Genomic DNA, 25,367 nt, shown 5'->3' on the forward strand with positions numbered 1-25,367 from the left:
AGTCAACAAGCACACAAGTGATCAAGAAAAAATATTGGATTTTATTCAGAGTAGAATCAGAGAAAATGTTATTCGTTTTCATGATTAGTTTTGGCTATTATCGCTCGTTTGCAACATCTATAAGCCAAAACTATTGCATTCAACTACAGCTAGGGAGAAATGGCATATGAGGAGGGAGATAGCTTGTAGGTGTTTGGTTCTTTGCCTACCCATTGACTGCCCATGGCCATGCTAATCCCTATGGCCATTTCCAACCAGTTTCTGCCCCTTCCAGCCCAAAACACTTCCTTCTGGGAACTCTGAGCTGGCTTTAATCAAGAATTACCATCAAATCTTGCACTCAAGTGTCTGCCAGTGTTATAGCAGTCTTCTGAGAGTTAATGACTTAATTGGAGCAGTAAACACTACTGGTGTAATAAAATGCCTTCCACAGGTATGGCTTCATCCACTATCAGCACGTCTCATCATTCACCGAAGACCTGTTAAAAAAAGCCAACAGTTTTGGTTTGTGTAGAAGTATTGGGCATTTTCCAGGCGCGGCTATTAGATGGCCAGGTCCTCGCACCATCTTGAATCTAGTACCATCAAAGGCCAGTTGATACACTACGGCTGTGCCTGGCAAGTACCTTTCCCATGCCTACACTAAAGCCCAAACTGTTGCCATTGCCAATGCCCGTTTTAAAATAGGTATGGAGGGTGGTGACCAAGTACAACTAAAGGATTGGTAGGTGAAGTGTTTCACGGGGCATTAAAAACAGGCCAGATACGCTACTTCTGAATATGGTTACATTTAAACTATTGTTCACTAATGGCCACATGTAACGCCTCGCAGATATACCCGCAAGTAACTGGTCTCCTGTTACATATGAATTTGCTCCCAACAACATTTTAGCATGGAAGCACTTGAGAACCATTTGGCGCCAGCTTGCAGGAGAAATACAGGCATTGTTTGTATCCCCCAACAGGAGAACTGTTTTTTAAAACAGTCTAGAGTCTCAAGCAAAATACGCAAACACAAGATATTGCATAAGCAATTCTACTTTTTCTCCAACTTTCATATGAAATAAAAGTTTGGACTGGTTTTATTCTCTTCTTCGTGATCCCAAAATGAAACACCCAACAAGCATTCAGATACTTTTTAATGAACTCCATTTGTTCACCCAAGAACAGCGATTAAAATCTTTTCATCACTGGAAATGTTAAACACACCAGATACTTTGAGAGTTCCTTTGAATTACCAATGTCATACTATGTAAACGAAGTATACAAAACCGATTTTAATCAGGAGATTTATATGCGAGTAACTCTGCAGAAAAGAAAACTGTTGCAGAGTGCAGTTATCCCTTTTCACGCCATCCTCTTCCTGCTGAAGCACTCTCCATCCCTTTCTGGCACAGCCCACCCTGCACGTTGGTGCATACCCACACAAGACTTGAAGGTGTAATAAGCACAGACAATGCAGGTGAAAAAGGGACAATGAGAGGCAGAGGGTCCCAGGAGCAAGTATTGTATGGTGCATCGCAGCCGTTGAATGAATTAAGTGTTCATTTGTCCTTGCCTGTGTGCTGCTTTAGGTGCCTGTAACCTCGCTAATCACAACAGGGTGGTGCACAGACATTCTTGGAGAACAATGTGGGGAGTTTAAATATAAAGGCATAGTGCTGCGACCCAACGAGGAAAGGCGACTGATCATCAGTATACTTCCCAAATATGCAAACCCATCGGAGACAGACCACAGAGCTATAGATGGATACCGCCATGTGGCTGTGAGACGACATCGGGAGGAAGAGGAACTGGTTATAGAGATGGAGATGCACAACAAACTTTTTGAGTGGGGAGCTAAAACGCCTCCTGACTCCACTTAGTCTCTCCATGGGTTGTGGATATAGGCATTAATGGGAGTACAATTTCTACTGTCAACAGAACTGAATAAAGCAAATCATAGGACTGCTTTAAGGAACTAGGCATGGCCTGCTTAGTAATAACTTGTAACAGACCTCAGTGCATCCTCTTATCATACAATGGTTCATGTTCTGTGCAGAATTACCTCTCAAGAAACATACACTATTTGATCACTGACTGTACACTGTCCTCAAAATATACTCGAGGGTGAGAATATTATGCAAGTCATTCTATTCTGTGTTCAAATGAGGTGAAAGCTTGATAAACTAGCCAAAACCTGTTTTGACCAGTGGTCGAAGTGAGCGGGAGCGGTGCTCCTATACTTTTTTAATTAGCTTGTACAGCTACTATACTTTTATTTTAAAATGAAACCGTTCCGGAATGGTTTTGTTTTAAAATAAAAGTGTAAGAAGTTGAAACCTTCACTTTGAGTGCACTGCACGTTCCCTTAAACAGTAGGTGCAAGTGTTTGCAGGTGTGTATTGTGTGTGGGAGGGGTTGTGGCAATGGGTTTTGTGGGGAGTAGGGGCAGGCAAGCAGGGAACATAGCTACACTACTTCTTTTCGCACACTTCGACCACTGGTTTTGACGATAAGTTGTGTTGATTAATTGTTTTTCCGCATCCCTGTTTCTTTTATGAATGAACATTACAGTCCACATGCTGCTCCAGTTCTTTTTTCTCTGTTATCTTGTTTTTTCCTCACGTTTCCCTGACCCCATTCTATGTTATGGTGACAAGCAATTAGACTTTTCTTTTTATTTAGTCTATTTGCCAGAATGTTTTCATCATTCTGGCTTAACACCAAATCATACCTGCAACAACTGCTCCTGTTCCTTTAACCACTTTTCCTGGCGTTTTCGCTCTTCTTCAGGATTCCAAGACCAGCGGCTTGAAACACTGATGGATGGAACATGCAACTGAAAAAGATACAATAACGTGAAAAAGGGACCAAGAATGACAAAATGAAATTGCCCTTCTATTAAATGTATAGCAGTCACACAGGCCTCCAACCTCTCTCAATTATGTAAGCCTCTTCACACTCCTAGTGTCTTGCACACTAGAGAGGTTGATGATGATTAATTGCTAAATAAATTAAGATGGGTGCCTTGGAATGTGGTCTTCATTTGAAAAATAAAGTGTCATGTCAAGTGCTCTACCAGGTCTTCCCATTAAACTTAAGTGGCACCTGGAATGCCATTAAAATATGTAGTGAGCAAATGAAGAAAAACACTATTATTTAAATTTAGAACAATATGGAATAGTCAAGAAAGGTGTGAAGATTCAATTCAATTACATTTTGCTTGGTCACCAGTTAAAGTGCTCAGAGCACTGAAATGCAGTAAGGCACGCATATGGCACAAGTGTACAAGACAGCCAAGAACATCACCCAATTGTAGTCTGAAACCATCTTCTAGTCAATCAAGCAAACTCATTTTTGAGAGACTACCGGTTTAGCAACAATTAAGGCATCTGCATGCTCCATTGTGCTAGAAATTGCTCAACTTGCCAGAAGTTGAAAGAAAAAGGGGGAAAAAAAGAAAGAAGGGACGCAAGCCAAACAAATATTTGTTCCAATCGTGACTGGTCCAGAAATCTAGTCTACCTTTATTTAATGGGCAAATACCATAAGTACACCAAAACGAAGGGAAGTTTAACAAAACTTAAGCATTTGTCTTCAAAGAAGTGCGGTCTATATTGAGACTGTTGGGCAACAGTGTTGTCCCTTTTCAGAAGGCCACGATGCAGAGTTCAAACTGCCAATTAGGACACATGCTCAGCAAAAACGTCCTCCAGACTTGGATGGCACACACTGACCCTCATTACAAGTCAGGCGTTAAGGGTTTAACGGCGCCGTCGGCGCTGTTAACGCCTGATTCACACTTTAACGCCTGCTTTTTGCAGGCGTTAAAGTCCAAGGCGCTAAGCGACCTTGGTGCTAATTACGGCACCGTAATTTACGGTGCCGTAATTAGCGGCATCCCCATCATGCCCTATGGGGCAAAAATGGGGATGGCCAAATGGTGAATGGGGAGTTACCGCCCCACTCACCTTGGAATGGGGCGGTAATTCCGCCATCCACCATGGCGGAATCCGGCATGGACCATGGTGCTAATAGCACCATGGTCCACCGCCTGACTTGTAATGAGGGCCACTGTATTCAGTAGGGGCTCAATATCTATGCCCATTACAAACATGCATGCTATTGCCATCAAACTAAAAGAGTTGGTATGGATACGCAACGACTGCATTGGCTAACTTGTACAATTTTATAAAATGTTTCAAATCAGAGTATCAAATATAAGGGGATACTATCATGCTTTCATACCTAGGGTTTGTAAGGGGGATAGTAAAACTAATCTCTTTAACATCAAAACTACTTTTAAGTGTATCCAAGATGGCAAATGAGGCAGGGAAAAACGGTTGTTCAGATCCACTACTGATGCAGTGCACAGATGCAAATCTTATTGGGTACAGCAAGCGTTCAAAGCCTTTCCCAATAAACATTAGGCTTTGCAGTACAGATGTTGAAATTATGACCGTCTTCATCAATGTTAAACAAGCAGCCTTCGTCATCTTGACTCAGAACTTACCCATCTAAAACCTCTGAGCGAGGCTACAAAATTAATGTAATTCAAACTAAATTACAGAACAGAAGACTTTACTTACATCAGGCATGGCAGGCTCAGCTCCGCCTATCAAGTAAAGAAACAAAAAGATGAAATGGTAACTACACAATGCAGACTGTGTACACAAACAGCAAAGTGGTAGAGGAGTAATGATCCATTTTGCAAATTATCAGTGATCTGTTGCATGTATTTTATCTACCTGATTTTAGGACAGTTCATATGCATTTCAACTATTGGCAGAGAACACTGTCCCGAGCTGCATGCCAAGCTACTGCGATCAACTGCTTCAAGGAATTAAGGAATGCACGGCTTCATTTAGTAGGACGGTCTGTGCTTGTAGCATTGTTGAAATTCCAAAAATACACAGGTCAGTGATTTAATAGAAGTGAGTGCACTTCTTACCTTCAGGTCTGTCCGCACCCCTTAGATAATCACTAGGGTAGTGGGGGTTACGGACACCCTAATGTAGGTAGAGTTAACCCTCTGTGCAAGAGCAAAACAAGTCTGCGGCTCATTTATTATTTACCTGAGCTGCTGCAAAATGCCTTTAAGATTCTTGGTTTGGGTCCGTATGGGACAATTTGGCCCAAGCACCAGAAGAAAACCTGGCTCACATTAAACATTAGCACCCTGCAAGGAGGGCGCTGGCCAACCAGGATGCTCGGAAAGCAGGCTGTATTGTATGGTACAAGCTCACGTTCTGAACAGCCTTAGTAGCCAGCGCCCCCTTCCCTCTCACCTCTTAGCACCCGTGTAGATTCCTACGTAGGTGCAAAGTGTGTTTTTTTTTTTTTTTTTTTTTAAATTGACCGCTGCTACATGGCACCAGGCTATGCAGTGTTTTGCTGAAGTCCGTTTTCGATGTTGATGACTTTGGTCATTAACACTGCAAGCAGACCTTTGGGAAACCACTGCATGGCACCGGACCGCGCAGCAAAGGTACGTTTCTTTTTTTGTCTTCTTTTAAAAGACACCATTAGCACACATGGAGGGAAATACATGGGTGCTAATGGCGACATGCCCCTGGGGAGTGGGCTGTCCCTGTCGGTAATGGCACCACTGTCCTTGTTAAGAGACCCTTGCGTCGCTTGGACCCTTGATTTGGGCAGCAGGCCCTTACCGACAGGATTCATCCACCGCCTCAGGGCATATGGCCCCAATAGCGATTTGTGACTTCTAGCAAACTGATTAGTACTGGGTCTATAGGAACAATAGTCCATTTTAAGGCACAATGATCTAGTAACCTTTTGTAAAACTACCAGCGCTCAAAGACATCAGTGACCCAGAAAACAGATCCACACACTGGCTTGAAAGGCTGCCCTTGGTGCATTGTCCCATTGCCATATGATATGGGCCTTGCTTTTGTTCCACCAAATGCGGTTCCTTTGTTTGATCTCTCCCATGTTAAAGGTATATTCCTAAACCAGGAGATCGAACTCATTTCCCCATGCTATTCAATCAAATGATACAGCCTCTCCAGGGTTCCGATATTGCAAGACGTTACTCCAATGTTTTGAAATTGCTGGGAGCTAATAAGATCCTGGTCAGCTTGGCATCAACCACTGCCAGGAACTACTTTTGACTCCCCATTAGAAATGGTGCCATAAAACAAACGTGTGTTTGTAACCATCCATAAGGAAGCATTCGGTCATCACCAGAAGACATTTAATGCCTTAGGGGTCATAAATAAAAACGAAAAAATATGGTTTGCTTTGGAAGGGAAATCAAGATTTGTGGCGCTGCTCTTAATAGTTGCCTGGATCTCAAAAGGTAGCTTCTGCATCCCGGGTGAGGTCGGGTACTCGGGAGATGCTTGTAGCGCCTGCTCACCAAGTCATTGCGATCCCTGCTCTTCTGCAATTAGGCGACAATAATACAGCAGACTATGCCCTTGGGAACATTTCCTAGAACGGTGCTGCACAATTACATATTTATGCTCCGTTTGTAGCTTGTGACTAGTTCCACTTGCAAAAAGCGTCTTAAAAATCAGCCTTTGCTCTTATATGGGACAAGTTGCTCAATTCATGTCCTAAATGGCCATAGCATACTCTCTAAAGGCATTTATTTAGTAATTGCAATTAATGAGAAATTAAGTATGTGTCTTCGAATTAGGGGTTTGATGTAGCATTTATTTATTGCACAGCAACAGGAGGTAGGGCCAGCAACAATGGTGTTTGAAATCTGAACAAGAAAAACAAATAGACAAACATTCTCAAAACTGCCATCATGTCATCAAGCGTTTAATATTTTTCATGAAAATAAACCAAATGAAGGATTGTGCAATTGCATGTGCCCGATATCACCACACGTGTTTCCACTTCAACGCATGCAGCACCTTTGAAAGGGAGGAAGGAACACAGCTTCTGAAAACACAGGCGCACAGCAAAAAGGACAGATGCGAGGAGCCAACATAAATGCAGCATGCACAATACCCCAAAAAGCAGCGCTTCAAACGATGCCAACAGGTTTTCCAGGACCCGAAAAAGCAAGCTACTGCGATAAAAGCTAGACCAAAAAAGTAATGTCGCTTTTAGTGCACAATAGCTAAAAACGTATTTATTAGTGGAGGAAAGTGATGGCATGGATGCAAATTCCAATTGTGTAGACCAATTCACATTTTCCTTAAGGACATGTTTCGTTTGCATTTGATGAAAGGGCATCTGGACTATGCTTCAAGTGGACCATACATCTATACTTCTCTGAGGCTACGCCCTAAAATGGCAAGGCCACATTGACCCATCCCCCATAAGGCTGAAATCTGCTCTTAGTCCCAGTGGATGCACGTTGGCAGCGACTGCCATAAAGGGATAGTCACTAAAAACTATATTTTTACATTTTGTACAACTGAGAACAATGCAGGGAGGCGTCTAAAAAGTGCCCTGTCTTGAGAGCACTTTCCCTTGCACATGGCTTCTAATATTGCTTAATCTGAGAGCCCATCGCTTTGAGGTACACCCCTGCCCAAAGAATGGGTGGGGTGAATCTGCCCACTTAAGGATTCACTTGCTAGTGAGCTCAAATGTTAATGAATTGGCTATTGGCTTGATTGAGAATACCAACCCTGTTCTAATGAACTTTGGAAAATAATTGTACAGATGTCCTGCTTGCTCTCAAATGCACTTTCAAATCGATGGAGAACATGGTTTTCACATGAACAAAACCACCCTAAAATGCATGATGGCTGCCACTATCCTGGACGGTGGGTTTTAACGAGAAACTCTTTGCAGTGGGTTGTTGGATCTATTTCCGCACAACTGTCCACTGAGAGATTGGATAACTATAGCTGTTTTTAAGAAGTCAAGAGACACTAAAAAGAAATCATTTTTTTCAACTGTAAAATGTAGGTTATTATTGTTGGCATGTTTAGTGCTTCGCTGCTTTCATTCTGCCGTGAGCATGAAGAAAACGACCACAAGAGAAGATGGGAGTATTTCAAACAGTGTATGGTGTACTACTAAGCCACTAAAGACACAAGACGACACACAAAGACCCATTACCACAGAGGTACACCCATGAATCGTAAGAAAAGCCCGATGACCCTGGGAAAAGAACAAATGGAGGGTTACATTGTTAACAAACAAGGTTCAAGAGGCTTAGTACCCAGCACCAGAAATCGGTTAGGAAGTAGGTTTGGGAGCTCCCACTCCAGGAAAGCACAAACATGGTCTTCCGAGGTTACCTTGCTCAAAAAATTGGGATCGCCTTTTATAGTTTTTCAAAGAAATAGGTTCAGACTCTATTCAAGAAATACAAAGAACACAGATTTCATTGTAGATGCGTGAAAATAAGCTGTGCTACACGGCTTACCTGCAACAATGTAGATGCTCAACAAAAGAAAACGCTTCGATAACACAAAATAAACGGACAATGGAACAGGACACCAGTAGTGATTATTGCCATCCACCCGTTTGCAGGGTCTCAAGTCCCTGGACAGTGGTTATGTAATGAAGTCAGAGGCAACATCTCTATTTAGCACATCGGACACAACGTACAAATAAGGCAACACTGCACTGTTATCATGCAAACCATTCAGCGTTACATTAGAAAGTACACCATAGCCCATCAACAAACTCTGCTGCACAGACTGAACATGTGGTAGCGTTTATGCTTGAAGGACAGCGTGCAATTTCGGAGTTACAATTAATAGGAAGGATATTTGTTCACTTCCTGTGAACATTTCATGCAAGACAACAACGTCATGCACTTAGAGGTACTCAGTTTAAGACGGTTGTAGCATTACATTCTTGTAGTTTCCAGGCCCCCACTGGAGCCCGATTGACCCCGACAAGGTGGTACTTGCGGCATGACCTGGTCATTTGCAGATCTTCATATGTCAAGTTGCTAATGCATTTGATCCACAGGCATGTCCCAATTATTGACAGCATATTGGAGGCTGCCACACATATCCAAATAAATATAAGACCCATTGTATACCATGCACTTGATCAGGATATTAACATTGGTATCACAACCAGCCACTCAAGTTTGTCCATACCCATGGAGAGGGAGCATTCAAAGACTGTGCTCCAGTGGGGGCCTGGAAACTACAAGAATGTAATGCTACAACCCAGTAGATAGCACTGACTTAAGTGCTTCCCCCAAATATGCATAGCACTGGAGTTGGACTAGTAAAGTAACCACAGTTTAAATAGGACATTAATGCAGGGCTGACGTCATGATAGGCTTTAAATCTCAAAGAGTCGATAAATAGTTCTACAGTATTCAGAATACCTAGTCTATAATTCAGAATACCTAGTCTATAATTCAGAATACCTAGTCTATAATTCTTTGCATATTTCAAATGTGTGATAAGCTTTTTAGTGAACGTTCCAAGCGGGAGAAAAGGGTGTAAGCTATTTGAGCGATTTCAGTACAGAAAAGGAGGCGCCAGTCACCATTAGTGTCATTTTTGTCACAATGTTCACCCTTTGGCAGGCCAATTTGTCTTAATTGCAATACAAAAAGTAACAGATTGTTAAGAACATTCTGGCACTGCTCACACATGTGGATAATGCCCTGTGCATTGTAGAAAACTAGCTGAACAGATCTGCAAAAATTAGGTGCTACGCTCTAAATGTGCCCTTACAATTCTAGATGCTGGCCAAGCAGAAGCATTACTACTGCTTTATCGTCACCATCACTAAATAACAATGGTAAGCTGGCAGGACTGCTTTGCCCCTTTACATTTTCAAAATCAAGTGAATTTGTGCTCCCGACCAAATATACTGGCACAAGAGGAGCTAATTCCCATTTTATGTTCCTTTTACCAGGCTCAAGTCCCTTTCTTTCGTTGTGTCTACTTCCCTGATGGGTAAAACAGACAAACTATGTTCGTCAGACCTGCTTGGTGCCCCAGTGTGTAGGAATCATCTAACAGGGGCACGTGCCAAGCTTACCAGGTTTTATGGTACAGTATCCTTATCATTTCAAAGGTTTTGGAATGGTTTGTGGTATCCCCAGCTGGTTTGGCCAGATAATTGTGGAACACCTAGTGCACATAAGTGCGTTTTCTTTTTGAGTGGGCATATGCCATTCCTGCTATGCATTTGTGAGAGGGTAGTCGTCATGCCTGCTTTTCATTTGTGAATATGCATAGGGCGTCCCTGCTTGCCCCTGAGAAACCCAGCATGTTTTCTTGTGAACCTCTGACAGGAGTGTTGTAATGAATTTTATTTCCGTTGGTGGTTTAATGTTCATTAAGGAGTGCAACGGCGCCATGAATCTGAATGCAGCACTTCGATAGTGATCATTCTGTGGAGATAATATATTAAATATATATTTCCACAGAGCCACACAGCTTCACTTCTTGAGATTGAAGTAATTCTACTGGTGTCGGGCATACTTCCTAACCAAGTCACTTTCTAGGCACCTAGATCAATAGTTTTTTCTTTTGTCATAACTTAGCTGATGGATTGTATTTCTTGGGCTTCTAGAACTCAGTCAATATTCCAGAATATGGGATGGGCAACCAACCCTACTCTGAGACGTGAGTCTTTGTAAATAATTTTAAATTCCCACTTCTTCAAAATACTACGGCGTGCCAAGGCACCAATGTTAAATTCACCTTATTCCATCTCTTGATCGCCTTTCTCCTGGGTTGTGCGATATGCTCCATCCCTTCACCGTGGCATATACCATCTTTTGGGGCGCCACCAGGCATTTCCTGTACCGCTGCAGTATCTACTGACATCACACCATTATCTTCAGCAGGCAGACGAGAGTAGATCCACATAAAGGAGTCGGGGAAGTGTTCACCACATCCTTCCCAAAACATGCTGAAGGATTAATAAGGGAATCTTAAACCGATTTGGAGTTCTGGCAGCATACCGTGGCCCCTTTCCTGGACTTGGGTGGCTTCATCGTGGGTTGTTTTTCACTGCAGCAATTCCGTAGCCTGATATGCCTGCACTTGTCAGACACGGCAGGTAACTTGTGCTTCACACGCTGTAGGCCCCGTTTTTTCCCACATTGCAGGGTTACTATTGAAGGTTAACGACAATTGCTGTTTTTTACAGCACGCAGTACACATTGACATGTCACCTGTGTTTGAGCAGTAAGTTATTGAAAAACTCAATCATACTCAGCAGATCTTTGGAGTTACAAAGCCACCTAAAAGACACCCAGTCACCTCTCTGCTCAATAGTGAGAAGAATATCAAGATCGATATTCCTGATCGAGGTGTCCTACAGCTCTCGCTTGCTCCCGCCCAACTATAACAAGGTCCTGCTACATTTCCTCAATTTCTAAAGTCTTAAACCTGGCATCAGGAGGGTGTATACTGGAGCTGAGCAGCATTGAGATTAAGTATGGAGTATATGGTAAAGTGGCGCCTTCCAGTGACTTTTCCGTGCCACTGCTTAGAAGTGTGCTTGAGTTTTTAGCCTTTTAAAAAAATAAAAATGTTTATGCCGCCCAATTAATTCTTCATAACTGGTGCCTAGAAACATAAAACGTATACTTTACGCAACAGCTACTACGAAAAACATGCATACAGTTTTAATCGACTGTCTTGTGACCTGCAATTTCAACATAAGAGAGGAAGTTCTTTGTCTGCAGAGTCACTGAAGATTTTTGCCAATCACCTTGGTTTATACAGAGAAAGAAGTATACTCCTTCACTAACACAAGTAGATAACCTTGGGAGGAGCAGTACATTTATCCGAGCTGCTCTCGGCCATACCCATAACACAAATCTCTTCACATAATCGATACACAAACATTTCTCTAGCAATAGTCTCATTGGACAGGAAACCATAGTAAAAAATGATTGATGGGCCATTCTTGGCTATAACCAATAGGAAATAAAAACGGACTAGTGGCAGTAGCATCAAGGCCACGTGTCCAACACCTCTTGAAAGTCACAATCAGGTCGGTAAGCTGCTAAATGATGCTGGGGTAGAGACCAGGTGGCATACTGTACACAGAAAACCCACCGTCATTCATGCTTCGATTAGTGCTGGTTTTTGCTATTGGACAGCATCTGGAACAAAGGTCCCGCCTCCCCAAGGAAACAGGATCTTCATGCCACGACTCCTATACATCGAGTGGATCAGCTTTCTTTTTTAACCGTACTCGCATTCATTATTTAAGTGCCGCCTTCTCTGTGTGGTGAATTCCTCTGCGGAAGGTGCAATGCAAAAAATGTGTTCACATGGGCAGCTCGGTGAGTGACCACTAAGCTTGCACACAACATTCACAGTAATAGAGGCACATAGAGTGCCTTTCAGAAATTATTATGCATGTTTGTAAGGCACATTAATACACCAACTGGAACATTCAGACATACTTTTAACAAATGCAAAAGCCGATCTAAAATTACAGCTCTTGGCCTGTGCTGGTCTTGAATCAAAGTGTTTTTGGCTTCTTATACAATCATTACCTTTTGGTTTGGAGTCAACTGCATCTTGAAATCCATTTACTGCTTTGGTTTCAAAATCCTGTAACAAGATTTAAAAAAAGAAACCTTAAAGAACTCGCATTAATGATTCTAACTGCCCCTGAAAAGTAAAAAAAAAAAAAAAAAAAAAACAACACACAAAGTGGTCATTTATGAACATATTAAACGGTATGGCCCAATTTGTTCAAATTTAATTGATCACATGGTAAATCTAGCCGATAGGCCAGTACCATTTGATCGATTTAATTTGAACAAATTTGGCAATTAATACCGAATATGGGGAGCAGGGGACTGCAGGTGGGGGATGGAAAAAAATAAACAAAATAAAGGAATAGTGGTCTGTACGGCGTCCGATCTGACCAACGTAAGAGGGACAGAACAGACGCGGCAGGGTTAGAAGCAAGCGGCGAAGCAAAAGGTCAGTGGTTGTGGGGGGTCAGGGGATGTATTGGGGCAACTTTTTCCAGATTTGGGCGCAGAAAAAATATTCACGGCGAAATTGTCCACAGTCAATTCCGTCGCAAACAATTCTTCCACAGTCAAATCATGTATATCCTATTAAACAGTTGCCAGGAAGTAGGTTTTGCCCGTCATCGGATTTCACATCTGGGGAGCGGTATGAAGACAAACCAGCATCAGTGTTTCGCAATGAAAAACTCACATTTCCAAGATTCGCAGTTGTAATAATCAGAAAGCATTTTGGAAGTGCTAGAAACTGCTGGGTACATAGGGAAGCACCAGTCACAAACGCTCCACTACCGGCACTATTGTAACCCGGTGTGTGGGTGTTTCAAGGATTGTTACGTGGGACACATGGAAGTAGGTGGTATATGTTTGGAGTGCTTGAAAGGTCATTTTCCTAGGAAAGAGGGTTGAGGTTTCAAGTGAGTGAATTGTAGGCTATATTCCACAAGGTTTTCTGTTGCAGATTAAGGGGTGATGTCATTTCCCCAACAAAAGCTAAGATTCGAAAGAGCCACAGACGGGTCTGTTCCAGAAAGGGGTTAGGGAGTATCCTGATCTGTAGAAGGGATACAAGCTTGAGCCCAACTAGGGTCTGTTCAAAGTTGAGTTTTCCAGAGCTTCTTTCAGGAAGAGAACTGCATTTAGGTAAGAGTCTTTGGTAAGCTTGTGACGAACAGCAGTAGAATTATGAAGAGGTAGGGCCCCCCTCTCTGCTAGGGCAAAGGGGTCTGAGGGTCCCCTGGCACTGGTGGCATGACCTTGACACACTGCATAGCCTGCCTAGAGAGGGAAACTGTCAGGGGTTAGTTATGCCCGAGACTCTGGAGGGACTGGCACCCAAATGAGACGTGGGGAAAAAAAAGACTGCGCGGTAAGATAAATAGAACCCTTAATTCCCAAAGTATTTTTCCCATGGCAATCAACTCTGGATCTCAAACAGTCAAAGGCAGCTAGGCCCATTTATCCTCCCTTAAAGGGATCCGAATGCTGCAAACCTTCCAGCCATCACCTCCTATTGTGAAATCTTTCTTAAGCCAGTTATCCCAAAGTCTTTACGGGACCTCACATGACAGCCTGATCAGTAAGTAACCAGTTTGTGTCAAACTTCCACAGGGCGAGTAAAGTGGCCTGGTTTTTACCCAAACCATAAGCATTAGCTCAACCCCAGATACACATTATTATTCAGGTTAGACACCCATCAACGTTCCTTAAGAGGAAACCATATTTATAATGAAAGCTACCCCCCCGCCCCCGCCCCGAAAGATGTGTTCTGGAATGTATATAAGTAGTAAAATGACTGGCAGCCCCTTCTGCAACCCAATATATGGTTAAACTAGAGAAAGGGTCAAGCACCAATAAACAATATGCAATATAGTTTCGAGTGTGGACATTTAGTGGTGTCCATGTTTATTTGAGTACCAGGGGTAGAAGTGTTCAGTAACAAGCCACTAGCCAGCCACAGAAAGTCCAAAGTCCCTTCCGTTCTACACATCAATACAGCACACTATTTCTTACTCACCAAGAGTCAATTATCAGTAGCCCACAGCTAGTGGCAAGTGCAAATTCGGAGGCCCTGATAGTACCGTTTGGGAATGTGCACAGATCAGTAAACCTGCTTATGAGATTCATCAGCAAGGAAAGGCTTGCGTGCAGCTAACCTCACTGAGGGTCCCCGGTACTGCAAGGGTAACAATAAGCACTAGAGTACCAGAGTTACGCACTGGGTTGCAGAGAGTTTTATAGGGATACAGAGGGTAATTCAGGGAGGCACAGCCCAGAAGTAATTCCCTGTGCTTAATAAACAGGTATCACCATTCAATTGAATGAAAGGAAAAGGTTACACTATACTGGTTCTGAAAAGTAACTTTTGGGAAACGTAAATGATCCCTTCTATACTGTGTGGAGCCACACAAATGGAAAGCAAGTTTTGGCAGTCTTTAGTTATGCAGGGACTGGATCGCCATTTCTTTCATGTGTACTGTTGTATGGCTTATTTCTTGCGCATGTGATAGGTTAGAGGGATAAAAGGGGAGTGGGTGCAGCTAAATTGGGAGAAAATGGCAGACAGCATTTAGCCGTGCCACTTACCCATTATTCTTGCTGCTTTTTGCCCTCTCCCCTGAAGGTCACTTACCCATTATTCTTGCTGCTTTTTGCCCTCTCCCCTGAAGATCAAACTTTCATCTAATTAATTTTTTTCAATACTAAATGATATGTTATTCTTTTTTTTTTAACTCTATTTATTGAGTTTGAACAACACAACAAAGAAACAAACATGAATGAGACATGAATCATCGGCATACATAGGATGAAGACAACATGGCAGTAATAACAGCAAGCGTGGGCCCACGGGGCCAAGGACCGTAAAACATCAATAGGTCAAGGCAGGCAATCAATGCTGGCAGTGATACTGACGTACCCCCACCCGCAGGTCTCAGTGAGCATCTAGCCATTTACCCCATATTTTTTCACATTTACGAGGGCAGCCCCGTGCGTTATAAACCCGGCGCTCTGAAGCTGCGCACCTGTCCAGCTCGTTACTCCAACGGTTCAGGCACAGTTGGTCGGCAGACCCCCAGTTAGCTGCAATAAGTCTTTTGCCACCCCCAACGCAATTGCCAGAAACATTTTCTCATACTTTGACAGGTCTGCTTCACCCCCGATGCTTAAGAGTACCATCTTGGGATCCCTAGGGACTGGTGTCGCCAGAGCGGCTGAGATTGTGTTCATACAGTCCTCTCAGAAGGCCTGTATCACCCGACAGTCCCATATCATATGGTAGAAGGTGGCAGGTTCATTTTTTCATCGAACGCATGTCCCGTCTTCTGTTCCACCTCATCTGGCCATTACGGCACGTAAGTGGTATGAGCGATGGAGGATTCTCAACTGTATTAGTCTAAGCCTGGATTCTATACCAATTTCTCTGGCGGACATTAATGCTTCCACCCAATCTTCAGGTTCTAGAAGACCTACATCCCTTTCCCACTTTGCTTTGAGCCCGTCAAGCTGTGTAGCTCCGAAGGAGTTGAGGGCCTGCTAGAGGGTGGAGGTGACCTTAGAGTAGATGCGTTGCGGGAGGATATTGGTCTCAATCGGTGAGCAGGGGGGTATGATTGTCGTGTCGGGGAATTGGGTGAGGACGGCGTGGGTCAGTTGTGCATGCCGAAACCGGACCATGGGTGCCAGGTCGAATTGTTCACGCATAGTCTCAAAACCCAGGAGGCGACCCCCTTGTATCACATGCGCTAGTGTGTGTATTCCTTTTGCTTGCCAGTGACCAAAGGAGCCCATTCTCACTATTTCCGGGAGGAGCGCATTGTGCCATATGGGTTGCGTCAATGTTGGCTGTCCTTTCCAGCCGATTAGTTTGTGCGTGTCCCGCCAGGTGCGGCGGATGTGGTGGGTCATTTTAGGCAGCGCAGGGAGTTGGTCGTGGGAGGCGTAGAGTATTTGCAGCGGTGTTAACGGGGCCATGCACTCCAGTTCGGTACGGGTGTGTGGTAGAGTGGGGTCTGCATGCATCCAGTCATTTACTACTCCTATCTGCGTCGCTAGGTAATAGGTGCGTATGCAGGGTAAACCGATGCCTCCCTCCGATACTGATCTCTGGAGCGTGTCAAGGGCGATCCTGGATTGTTTCCCACCCCATAGCAGTGTGCGCAGGTTCTTGTCAATGTGTGCGAAGGTTTCACGGGGGATCGGGAGTGAGGCATTCTGGAGAACATACAACAGTCTGGGGAGGGTATTCATTTTGACTAGCGCGGCTCGAGCTATTAGCAATAGGGAAAGTGATTGCCAATGGGGGGTGTCTCTGTTGAACCGCTCAATTACTGGTTGTAGGTTAAGTCGGAGGAACCCATCGAGCATCGGGTCCAGCCGTATACCCAGGTATTTAAATTCCCTGATAGAGACATGGTATGGGCAGGTCTCCGGGATCGCAGACTCGCCACCCTGAATCGGGAAGAAGATGGTTTTGGCCTCATTAACCTTTAGGCCCGCAAAGTACTGGTATTCCCTGAGAATGAGGGAGACAGCCGGGCACGAGATGCTTGGGTTACTGAGGTATATGAGCAGGTCATCCGCATAGAGCGGAAGGTGGTCTTCTCCCCTCCCGGCCAAATGAAACCGGTCCAGTTGGTGTTAGCTCCAAGCTCAATCGCTAGCGGTTCGATGGCCAGGAGGAAGAGGAGTGGGGATAGCGGGCACCAGTCTCGTGCCCCGACCCAAGGGAAATGATTTGGAGGACCTGCCGTTCACCCTCACGTGGCCTCCGGAGGATGCATATAGGAGTTTTACCCATGATATAAATGTCTGCCCCAGGTTCATCCTAGCCATGATCTCCCACAGAGCATCCCACCCCACAGAGTCAAACGCCTTTTCAAAGTCCACTGCCAGGAGGGCGAGTGGGGCTGGTATTTCCTTTGCCCTGGACAGCGCCAATTGAACTCTGCGTAAATTCATTCGAGTTGATTTATTGGGCATATATGTTATTCTTTTATGCACAAAATAAACAAGTCTCCCTTATGGACACATGGCATCTGCATGGATGCCCTTTAGCGAAGCCCTTTAGCTAATCCTGCCTGAGGGCCGAGGCACAAGAAAAAGATGTAGACATGATAAGTACCAAGAGGAAACCCCCAACTTCTAATGGCTTTTTCTCTTAACCAGCAATCGTACAGGCACATTAACCTAAAAACTGACTGGCTCTGGGACAATGTAGAAAGCCCAAAAAGTATTCATTCATATGGAGGAAAAGCCTTACAAGAAAATGGGGTTGGGGGGTGGTAGCATCTGACCAATAAAGCATTTTGTGCATCAAACCAGGTCTTTTCAACCACACAAGGTGCGGTGGAGACATACACAAACCATGTCAGCTGAGCCGCTGGAGATTTTCTTTACCTAGCAACTTTTTCTGATGATCTATCCATGAAGATTTAATGCAATAAAAATCAGAATAGCCAAGACTAATTTCATGATGGAGACCAGCCCTTTCAATCTTTAGATCTTTATGTAGGCCACATCTTTGACCGAATAAGCACACCAAGGGAACAGAAAAACCAGTATCGACATGGGGTAAACAAACTGAGCTATCTTTTGTGACGACTCGGAGTGCCTCATCTCCGTTAGGTACCAACAAAATACATCTCCTATCCCGAAACCACGAGAACGTTTAGGAATTCCCACTAAACTGTGAGAATCCTTCTCAGAGATTCCTTACGGGTATATGTACTTCTGTGTGACGAAGTTCATTAGAATTACTGGGACGAGGAGGACTTGGCTGGAGTAAAGATCATCATATGGCCCGGAACAGAATATCAGTCATATTTCTATCTTCAGTAAAGAGAATGACGAAAAGAGAGAAAAGGGACTAGGTCAGGCAGCTGAGGGTAATAGTCAGGAGGGTGGAAGCCGGGGTGGTGGTAGTGGAAGTACTAGTTGGAGGCGGCGAAGGGGGAGAGCTGGTAGCAGAGACTACCGGAGTGGTTGTAACAGGAGTTGTGACATCAAGAGGAACTGGAAATGTCAGACGGAGAGTCAGAAGGAAAGTTGGAATCAGATTAGGGGAGAGACTAGCAGCAAAGGGGAAAGCCGCTGGAGTATCACTCGTAGGCGGGAGCCAAGCGCTGCCACTTACCGGGATCGTGGAGAGGAACCTGGCTTGCAGCGGACAAATTCGCGGAGACGTGAGACACAGGGAGAAGCCTCCTGGACGTCAGGTTGTTCGGGGTGACAGCGTTCCCCACGCCAGAGAAAGGGAAGCCGGAAGCGACCGGCCTTTGCAAAATCGATAGAAGTGTTGGGGTATTCCCCGCGGCTCTGAGGAGAATGCCGGCACAGAGGGTCCCGAGAAGATGCGAGTAACCAGGAAAAACCCTACAAATACTGGTTACCGAGAACGGGGGGGGGGAAGGACCAGAGAAACAAATTACATTGGGGATGGTGGAAGGCACAAACCATTGGGAAAGGCGAGAAGGGGATAGAAACAATCCCCTTATAATTACCACAGACACGAAGAGCTAGCAGGCTACACGCCACCTGGATAGACATAGGCGAAATAACCCCTCGCCCCAAGTTACTGGGGAGATGAAAAGTAACCAACTTAGAGGTCCAAAAAAAAGAACCACGAGAGAGAGTCCCATTGCTCCTCGTACCCAGAAGAGGGGGAAAGGAAATCGAGATTTGGCAGGGGAAAAGAACCACAGGGGTCACTGAAAACAGATCCATTTGGCAAGAGACCAATACCATACGTATCAAGGGGAGTACCAAAGCCACTTAGACCAGGGAAGGTCTTGTCCCCCTGGCATCACCAAGACCAGGGAAGGTCTTGTCCCCCTGGCATCACCAAGACCAGGGAAGGTCTTATTCTCTCTGACACGGTTATCCCTACACTAAAGTAGTGAGGGATCAAGGCAAAGAGTGCTGCAGAAGAGCGACCTACATATTTTCTTCTCATAGTTTTTTTGGAACCGAGTGTGAGGGACAGAATAGACTTTGTACAAAGGACAGTGAACCTCATTTTGGGACGACCTGACGACTGCCCCCTTGGTTTTGTAGAGGCAGTGAAACCCCTCGATTTTGCGACAGAGTCACCTTTGCGTCCGTCTCCTTACTGTGGGTGCCTTACACTTTATACTTAACTGAACAAATAAACCATCTGCCGGACATTTACTTTGTTTGCCTGGTTAGCATTGGTGATTCACCAAATCGTAGTGCATTCCTGCAAAAAGGTTTCTTTGGAGTTTCACATTGAAATGCTGCCACAGCTGTGGCAGCTATGCAGACACAATTGACCTGTAGTGACAGGACTTCCACTTGTTTGTGTTCATTCATCTGTATATTGAGATTTTCCAATGCTAGAGTGGAGTTGAATCCTCTACTGCTGGAATGCACGATATGGAGAATAACCAATGCTGGCCAGGCAGACAACGTAAAGGTTGTCCAGCAGATTCGCCCTCTGAGGATCTGCCAGTAGAACTGCGTAAAGGCGCCCCCTCACACATATTGCCAGTACTAGGGCGTAGCCCCTCGGGTGAAGACCCGGTAAAAGAACCTTCCGGTTCCTCAACACTGTCACCGTGAGGCTCTACAGATCCCTCGGCCTGTTGGCTGGTAGCTGATAAAGCCTTGTTACATGTGTTGGTGCAAGGACTGGAGCGGCCCCTCCCGCGCGGGCGAGTCCTTGGGAAGGAGTCTCCCTTGTGGGGTGCACTGGAAAAGGAGCAGCCCCTACCTTGGGCCTGGATCGATGGCAGACAAAGTCCTAAAGGTCCTCTGGAGGCGATCTGTGGAAGAGCTCCCTCCAGATGGAAGGCCAGTCTGTTCTTCCAAGACCTCGAAGAAATCGCATCACATACAGTATAAGCTTGGCATTCGTGGTCAGAGCCAAGGCACCGTAGGCAGAGGGAGTGGGGGCATTTAGTCGGGAAGAGCCCGTCGCAGGATGTACACCTGCTGAACCCAGTAGAAGTCAACATGCGCTGGGGAGGAGCGTAACGCCCGAAGACTGAGTACCGGAATGATAAAAGAAACAAAAAAGACAAAGAATAAGTATCCATACATTGAATTACATGGCTGAAGCCAAACCCAGGAGCGCTGGTGAATTTGGCCCGTTCCCATCGACGCGGAAAAGGGGACTGAGGTGTGGTGCCGGAGGGCAGAGTCAGGGCAGCACTTGCTCCCGGGGCCGCACCCCTGCGTACCTCTAAATTTAATGGGGGAAGATGTTTTTTTCTGGTGAAAAAGGTTCCGTCTCCTATCCCTTGGAAGGGACGCCCATGCAGTATGGAGGAAAGGTGACAGGACGTAAGAGTATCTTCATGGATAGATCGTCAGAAAGAGGTGCTAGGAAAAAGAAAATCTTCAACTTGCTCAGCTGACAAACGTGTTGTGTAGGTCTCCACCGTGCCTTGTATGGTTGCAAAGACCTGGTTTGAGGCAAAGTACATGCGTTATTAGTCAGATGCTACCACCCCTCGCTCCCCCACACACTTTCTTGCAATGTGTTTTCACCACATACAATATTTTAGCTAACCATAAACATGATTAAATTTTTTAAGAATCACATCTTTTTAACTTTACTTTTTTGTCATAAAACAATGTTTATTACATTGTTTTTATATGTTGTAGAAGGTTTGCACATAGCATTTTATAAAAAAGGTATATAGCCCCCTTGGGCAGGACTTTGAAGAGCAGGACTGGAGCCGCAGCCCCTCTGGCTTCATGATGTAAGCTTGGATAGGGTGAGCCATGCAGATATTATCTGTAGTGGGCAGAGTATTAGGATGTTTTAATTGACTTTGTAGTTACAACACAGTCAGCTAAAAGATATTGTAAAACGAACAGCTATTGGAAGCCTGCTCGTTCTAATAAAAAACAGAAAGAACTCCATGTATACTACACCTTGTTAAAGTGGTTGCAACGTTGGCAGTGACATTCATGTTCATTAGATGGTTGTCACATGATTATCGCGATAGCAGCTGACTTTGTGGTTTAGGAAAATAGAAGAGGGCCCGATATCGAAATGTGTAACTTTCGCCTGAGAAAGTCCCAGTAACGGGACGGAACGCATGGCGTATGTATCCTCGCCTTAGAACATTTATTATGCTTAGTAAGTCCATGTTGGTCTTGATATCAGTGGATTGTACAGATGGCTCAGGCTTTTTTTAGTGTGCAAGTCTGCAGTGCTGTGATATTAGAGGAACTGGCAACTGACTACAGTTTGTTTCATGTATAAACGGTTTTCTCAAACCGTGTCATATTATAAATATTAGATATAGGAGAAACATAGGAAATAATTAATGCAATGCAAGCAGAATATAGGAGGTCCCCTTTCCTCCCCTAAAGTAAAGCCAGTAAAGGCACTTTAAAAAGGCTACTTTTCCGACGCTGCAAATACCGCCAGCAGAACCAGAGCACAAAGATTGACAGGGATGCTAATGTTCTCTTGTGCCCATCTTTAAATGCCGGTCCCGGCACACACCACTCCAAATTAACCTAAATGTAATGCTCACTGGACGTCTCAAATATGAACTATTACCCCATGTGAAAAAACGGAATTAAATGCCAGATCATGAACATTTTCAGCTAACCACATTGAGGCTCATGTGCATAGACCACATGTCAAAGGCAGCTCCCAAGACTGCCTCACTAGTCTACAGCTATTCACTTGCGATTATCTTAACCAGACACCCCAAAAACAAAACAAAAATGTGCATTTGGCAATGTGTTCCAAGAGTCCTTGGTAATGGAACGAGTTACACAGCATGAGTAATGTTTAAACACAGGACTGTGCATATGATCAGTCAGAATGGTTTTCACATTCAGTCAATTTCCAGTCTAAGTTTTATAAAGCTAGATTTGATTAGCTGATTCTGTATACTTATATGCGGGCTAATTAATGTCCAAAATAATTTTTTAGAAGAAAAAACAAAATACTACTCACGTTTTTGGGCCACTTTGCAGGTTCACGAGCTGCACTCTGGGAGGATCTGGAACTTGCATCAATCCATTTATTTTCGGGAGAACCTACAAGTTTGGTATCCATACTGGTAAGATTGAGTGTTTTATGGCTTGAGTATGGCAGGGAAGGTTGGTCTCTGCCCCAATCTGAGTGGCAAGCAATGATTTCAGACAATAGGCACAATGAGGTACAAAGAATAAAGTTAATGAAAACACAGACATGAGACATTAACACAGAACTGATAGGGTGGAAGGTTTAGTAAGGAAAGAGAAATGTTTAGTAAGGGCTTTGCAAGCAGACCACCTTCCCCAAACATGCAAGAACAGAGAATACTTCTTTAACTTACTAGTTGTCTCAATCACGTTACTAGCAGGTAATCAGAACATATTTAAATACACCAAAGGAACTGCCAATATATGTCTAGATTTAGTGAAAGTGTTTTTTTCACAGTGTTATAATAGAAGGATTAAGACCAAATGAACTCAAGCAGTCAGCGCCATTGTTCATTTTGATGAACATTGCTGCTAGCATTCTCAACCTTGCCAATTCTTAAAATACACATTAAACCTTAAGGTCATGTTCCTTAGTTTGGATACTTGACCTTAGAGAAAATTGGGATAGGTGAACAAATATGTACCAGTGCTTCCTGCAGAATGGTGCCCGTCACCTTCCACACACTTCATATCTGGTGCAACGTTGCAACCTAGAGGCCAGCCAAGCACAGTGGAACCTTCGCCATTTACGACAAAGAAAATTTGTTTGCAGTGAATGTCAAATCAAGTGTGAAACATCCCCATACTAGCCAGCAAGGTTGAGTCCCATTCAAATATTCAACTATGCCTTCCTAAAATCTCGACTATGCGTGGGCGAGTAGATATTGTGAGCCCCGATTCTGCCTGCATGTTACTTCACATGCAACATAGCATGTACAATAAGATTGTTAATGGCTCTTGATGGTTAAATTACATGACACTATTTTGACAGTGTTCTGAAATGTGTACAATTTAAATGTGCAAAATGGATTCGGCAAGTCTTTTTTCTGAGTTAACTTTCTTTGCCTTTATTTAACTAGCATATGGTCTGCATAAAGAAAGTTGACAGAAGTAAAAAATGAAATGTTTAATCCAAATAAAAATATTGAAAATGCGATCTTTGATTGCTTTCCTGTTGCTGTTTATTGCAGTATTCTTTTTCATTTAGGGTAATCGCTGGAAGTTAATTCCTGCTGGGAACGACATGAGTGTTTCACTGTACTGTAAGGTATCTCCCTTCTTGTGCAGTCTTTTAGGATGCTCTTCAGGTGCCTCAAGATGAATGCATCTTCAGTAGCCCTCTCTTGAGGGCCAATTTGTGTATTGCTTTTACAACAAGCACTTTACATCCCACTTGACAATCCAGTGCAGCATTTGGCAATGTGACAGACATCTGATAGACTGGCAGTAACAACATATTGTCATAGCATGAAGCTATATTTGGGATTCTTGACCACTAAAGACTGTAGATTTCCCCTAGTCTTGAAAAATGAAGCTTAGAAAAGGACTTGTCCCTTTCGCCTGCCCCACATGGAACAGGCTCCTCCACACATTCCAGCATTCTCACCTACGAGAACATGGAGCCGCCCAACTGAACAGGCAGCTAGAGGTTGACTTAATCCATGGATAGTCTGCAAGGAGCCATATTCCTGAACAGAGTATCAAGTACTGCCCAAAAAAGAGAGAAACCGCATCCAAAGTACTAAATGGGAAAGGAGACCCTGTAGCAATAACCCAAAGAAATAGGTCAGTTGGTCGTTGCAAGCAGACATTCTGTTGAGAAGAAAAACCAACAGATATTTACGACAAACCACTGAGCTTGGATGACAATGCAACTATTGTAACATTCAAGGTTCACCAAGTCTACCATCTGTCATACAACCGAGAATCCAATAGGCTACAATACCAAGAGATGCTCTAGAGAGCAGCTCTCTACTCCATCAGATCCTATACCAATTGTGCAGACTCGGTAGGTGTCAAATACAAGTCGAAAATTCTCCACACATTGTGAACTTGCCTCTTCTGCTAGGATTTTGTGAAGACAAAGACAATCAACCTTCAGAATTCTATCTGGTCATATATTTCGATAAAACCTTAGTCACAAAAGGAGCAGCAGGATTGAAATTCAGGCCGTCCTACTGAGGCAGAAGGAAATACGTTTCCACAGCGCTGCAATCAGAACAGAGAACCTGCCACAAAAGAAAGCGCACTCCAAGACATTTGTTAAGGATAGGTACCTAAACAATGGTTTAGAAAACAGAAAAGAAAACCCCTGAACAGGTTTTCCTTTTTAAGAATATATTTTATATGAATACAGCATGACCAAAGAGAAAGAAATTATTTGTTCAGAATTAAGATAAAACATCAAAGAAGACTGTTTTGGTCTCACGAGTCAGCGGCTACCTTCAACTACACTACTAGGCTTGTAGTCTAAGAGTAAACTCTAGTAAAATGTCAGGATTACAAACTAAATTGGGGATAGCCTAAAACTAGGATCAATGCTACTATTTTGTATGTTTCAATAAAACAATTCTACTTGTGAGCCTTACTTTGCTCTCTGGGTTAAGAGTACAGAATGTTAACTCTCCAATGATCCTCCGGAGCCACATCCTGAAATATATCTTCTCCGATAAGAGGCTGCGTTTCAGACGCTCAATGTGTCTGAAGGATGAGACCACCATAGTACCAGTAAGGCGGGAATATTAGTTCATCAAAGGATCACTGAATCATGTTTATATGTGGTCCGATATAAACAAAAAGATTGAATCAAAAATGCTTTCCTTTGCACAAAGTGTGCAATGCCTTAGGCATGCTGGTAGGGTATAATTTGTATGGATTCATCTTTCCGTTCTGTCCAGGACAATACATTCTGTGTGATAGGTTCAAGTTCTGAGATGCACAAAACTCAGAATACAGCTATCTAGACTCCACATCCAATAAAGGCATCCTGCCAGTTCAGGAGAATATCTCAGCCCTTCCTTCC

General features: G+C 43.9%; 1 protein-coding gene across 13 annotated transcripts in view; it reads right to left on the minus strand.

Annotated features, from left to right (window-relative positions):
• Positions 1–25,367, minus strand: part of LMO7 (LIM domain 7) — an 824,605-nt gene that overhangs the window by 87,676 nt on the left and 711,562 nt on the right. For 7 of the 13 annotated variants that reach the window (XM_069639151.1, XM_069639149.1, XM_069639148.1 and 4 more), the window contains 5 exons: positions 22,335–22,498; positions 12,410–12,467; positions 8,211–8,267; positions 4,572–4,597; positions 2,717–2,821 (listed from right to left, as the gene is read on the minus strand). In XM_069639151.1, coding sequence (XP_069495252.1) covers positions 2,717–2,821; positions 4,572–4,597; positions 8,211–8,267; positions 12,410–12,467; positions 22,335–22,498 — 410 coding nt within the window. Of the gene's footprint in view, positions 1–2,716; positions 2,822–4,571; positions 4,598–8,028; positions 8,071–8,210; positions 8,268–12,409; positions 12,468–22,334; positions 22,499–25,367 lie in introns of all 13 variants that reach the window. The other 6 variants (XM_069639161.1, XM_069639154.1, XM_069639155.1 and 3 more) reach the window with 5 other exon arrangements.

The sequence above is a fragment of the Ambystoma mexicanum genome, chromosome 7q (assembly GCF_040938575.1).
Source record: "Ambystoma mexicanum isolate Mex_15411 chromosome 7q, UKY_AmexF1_1, whole genome shotgun sequence".
NCBI lineage: Eukaryota > Metazoa > Chordata > Amphibia > Caudata > Ambystomatidae > Ambystoma > Ambystoma mexicanum.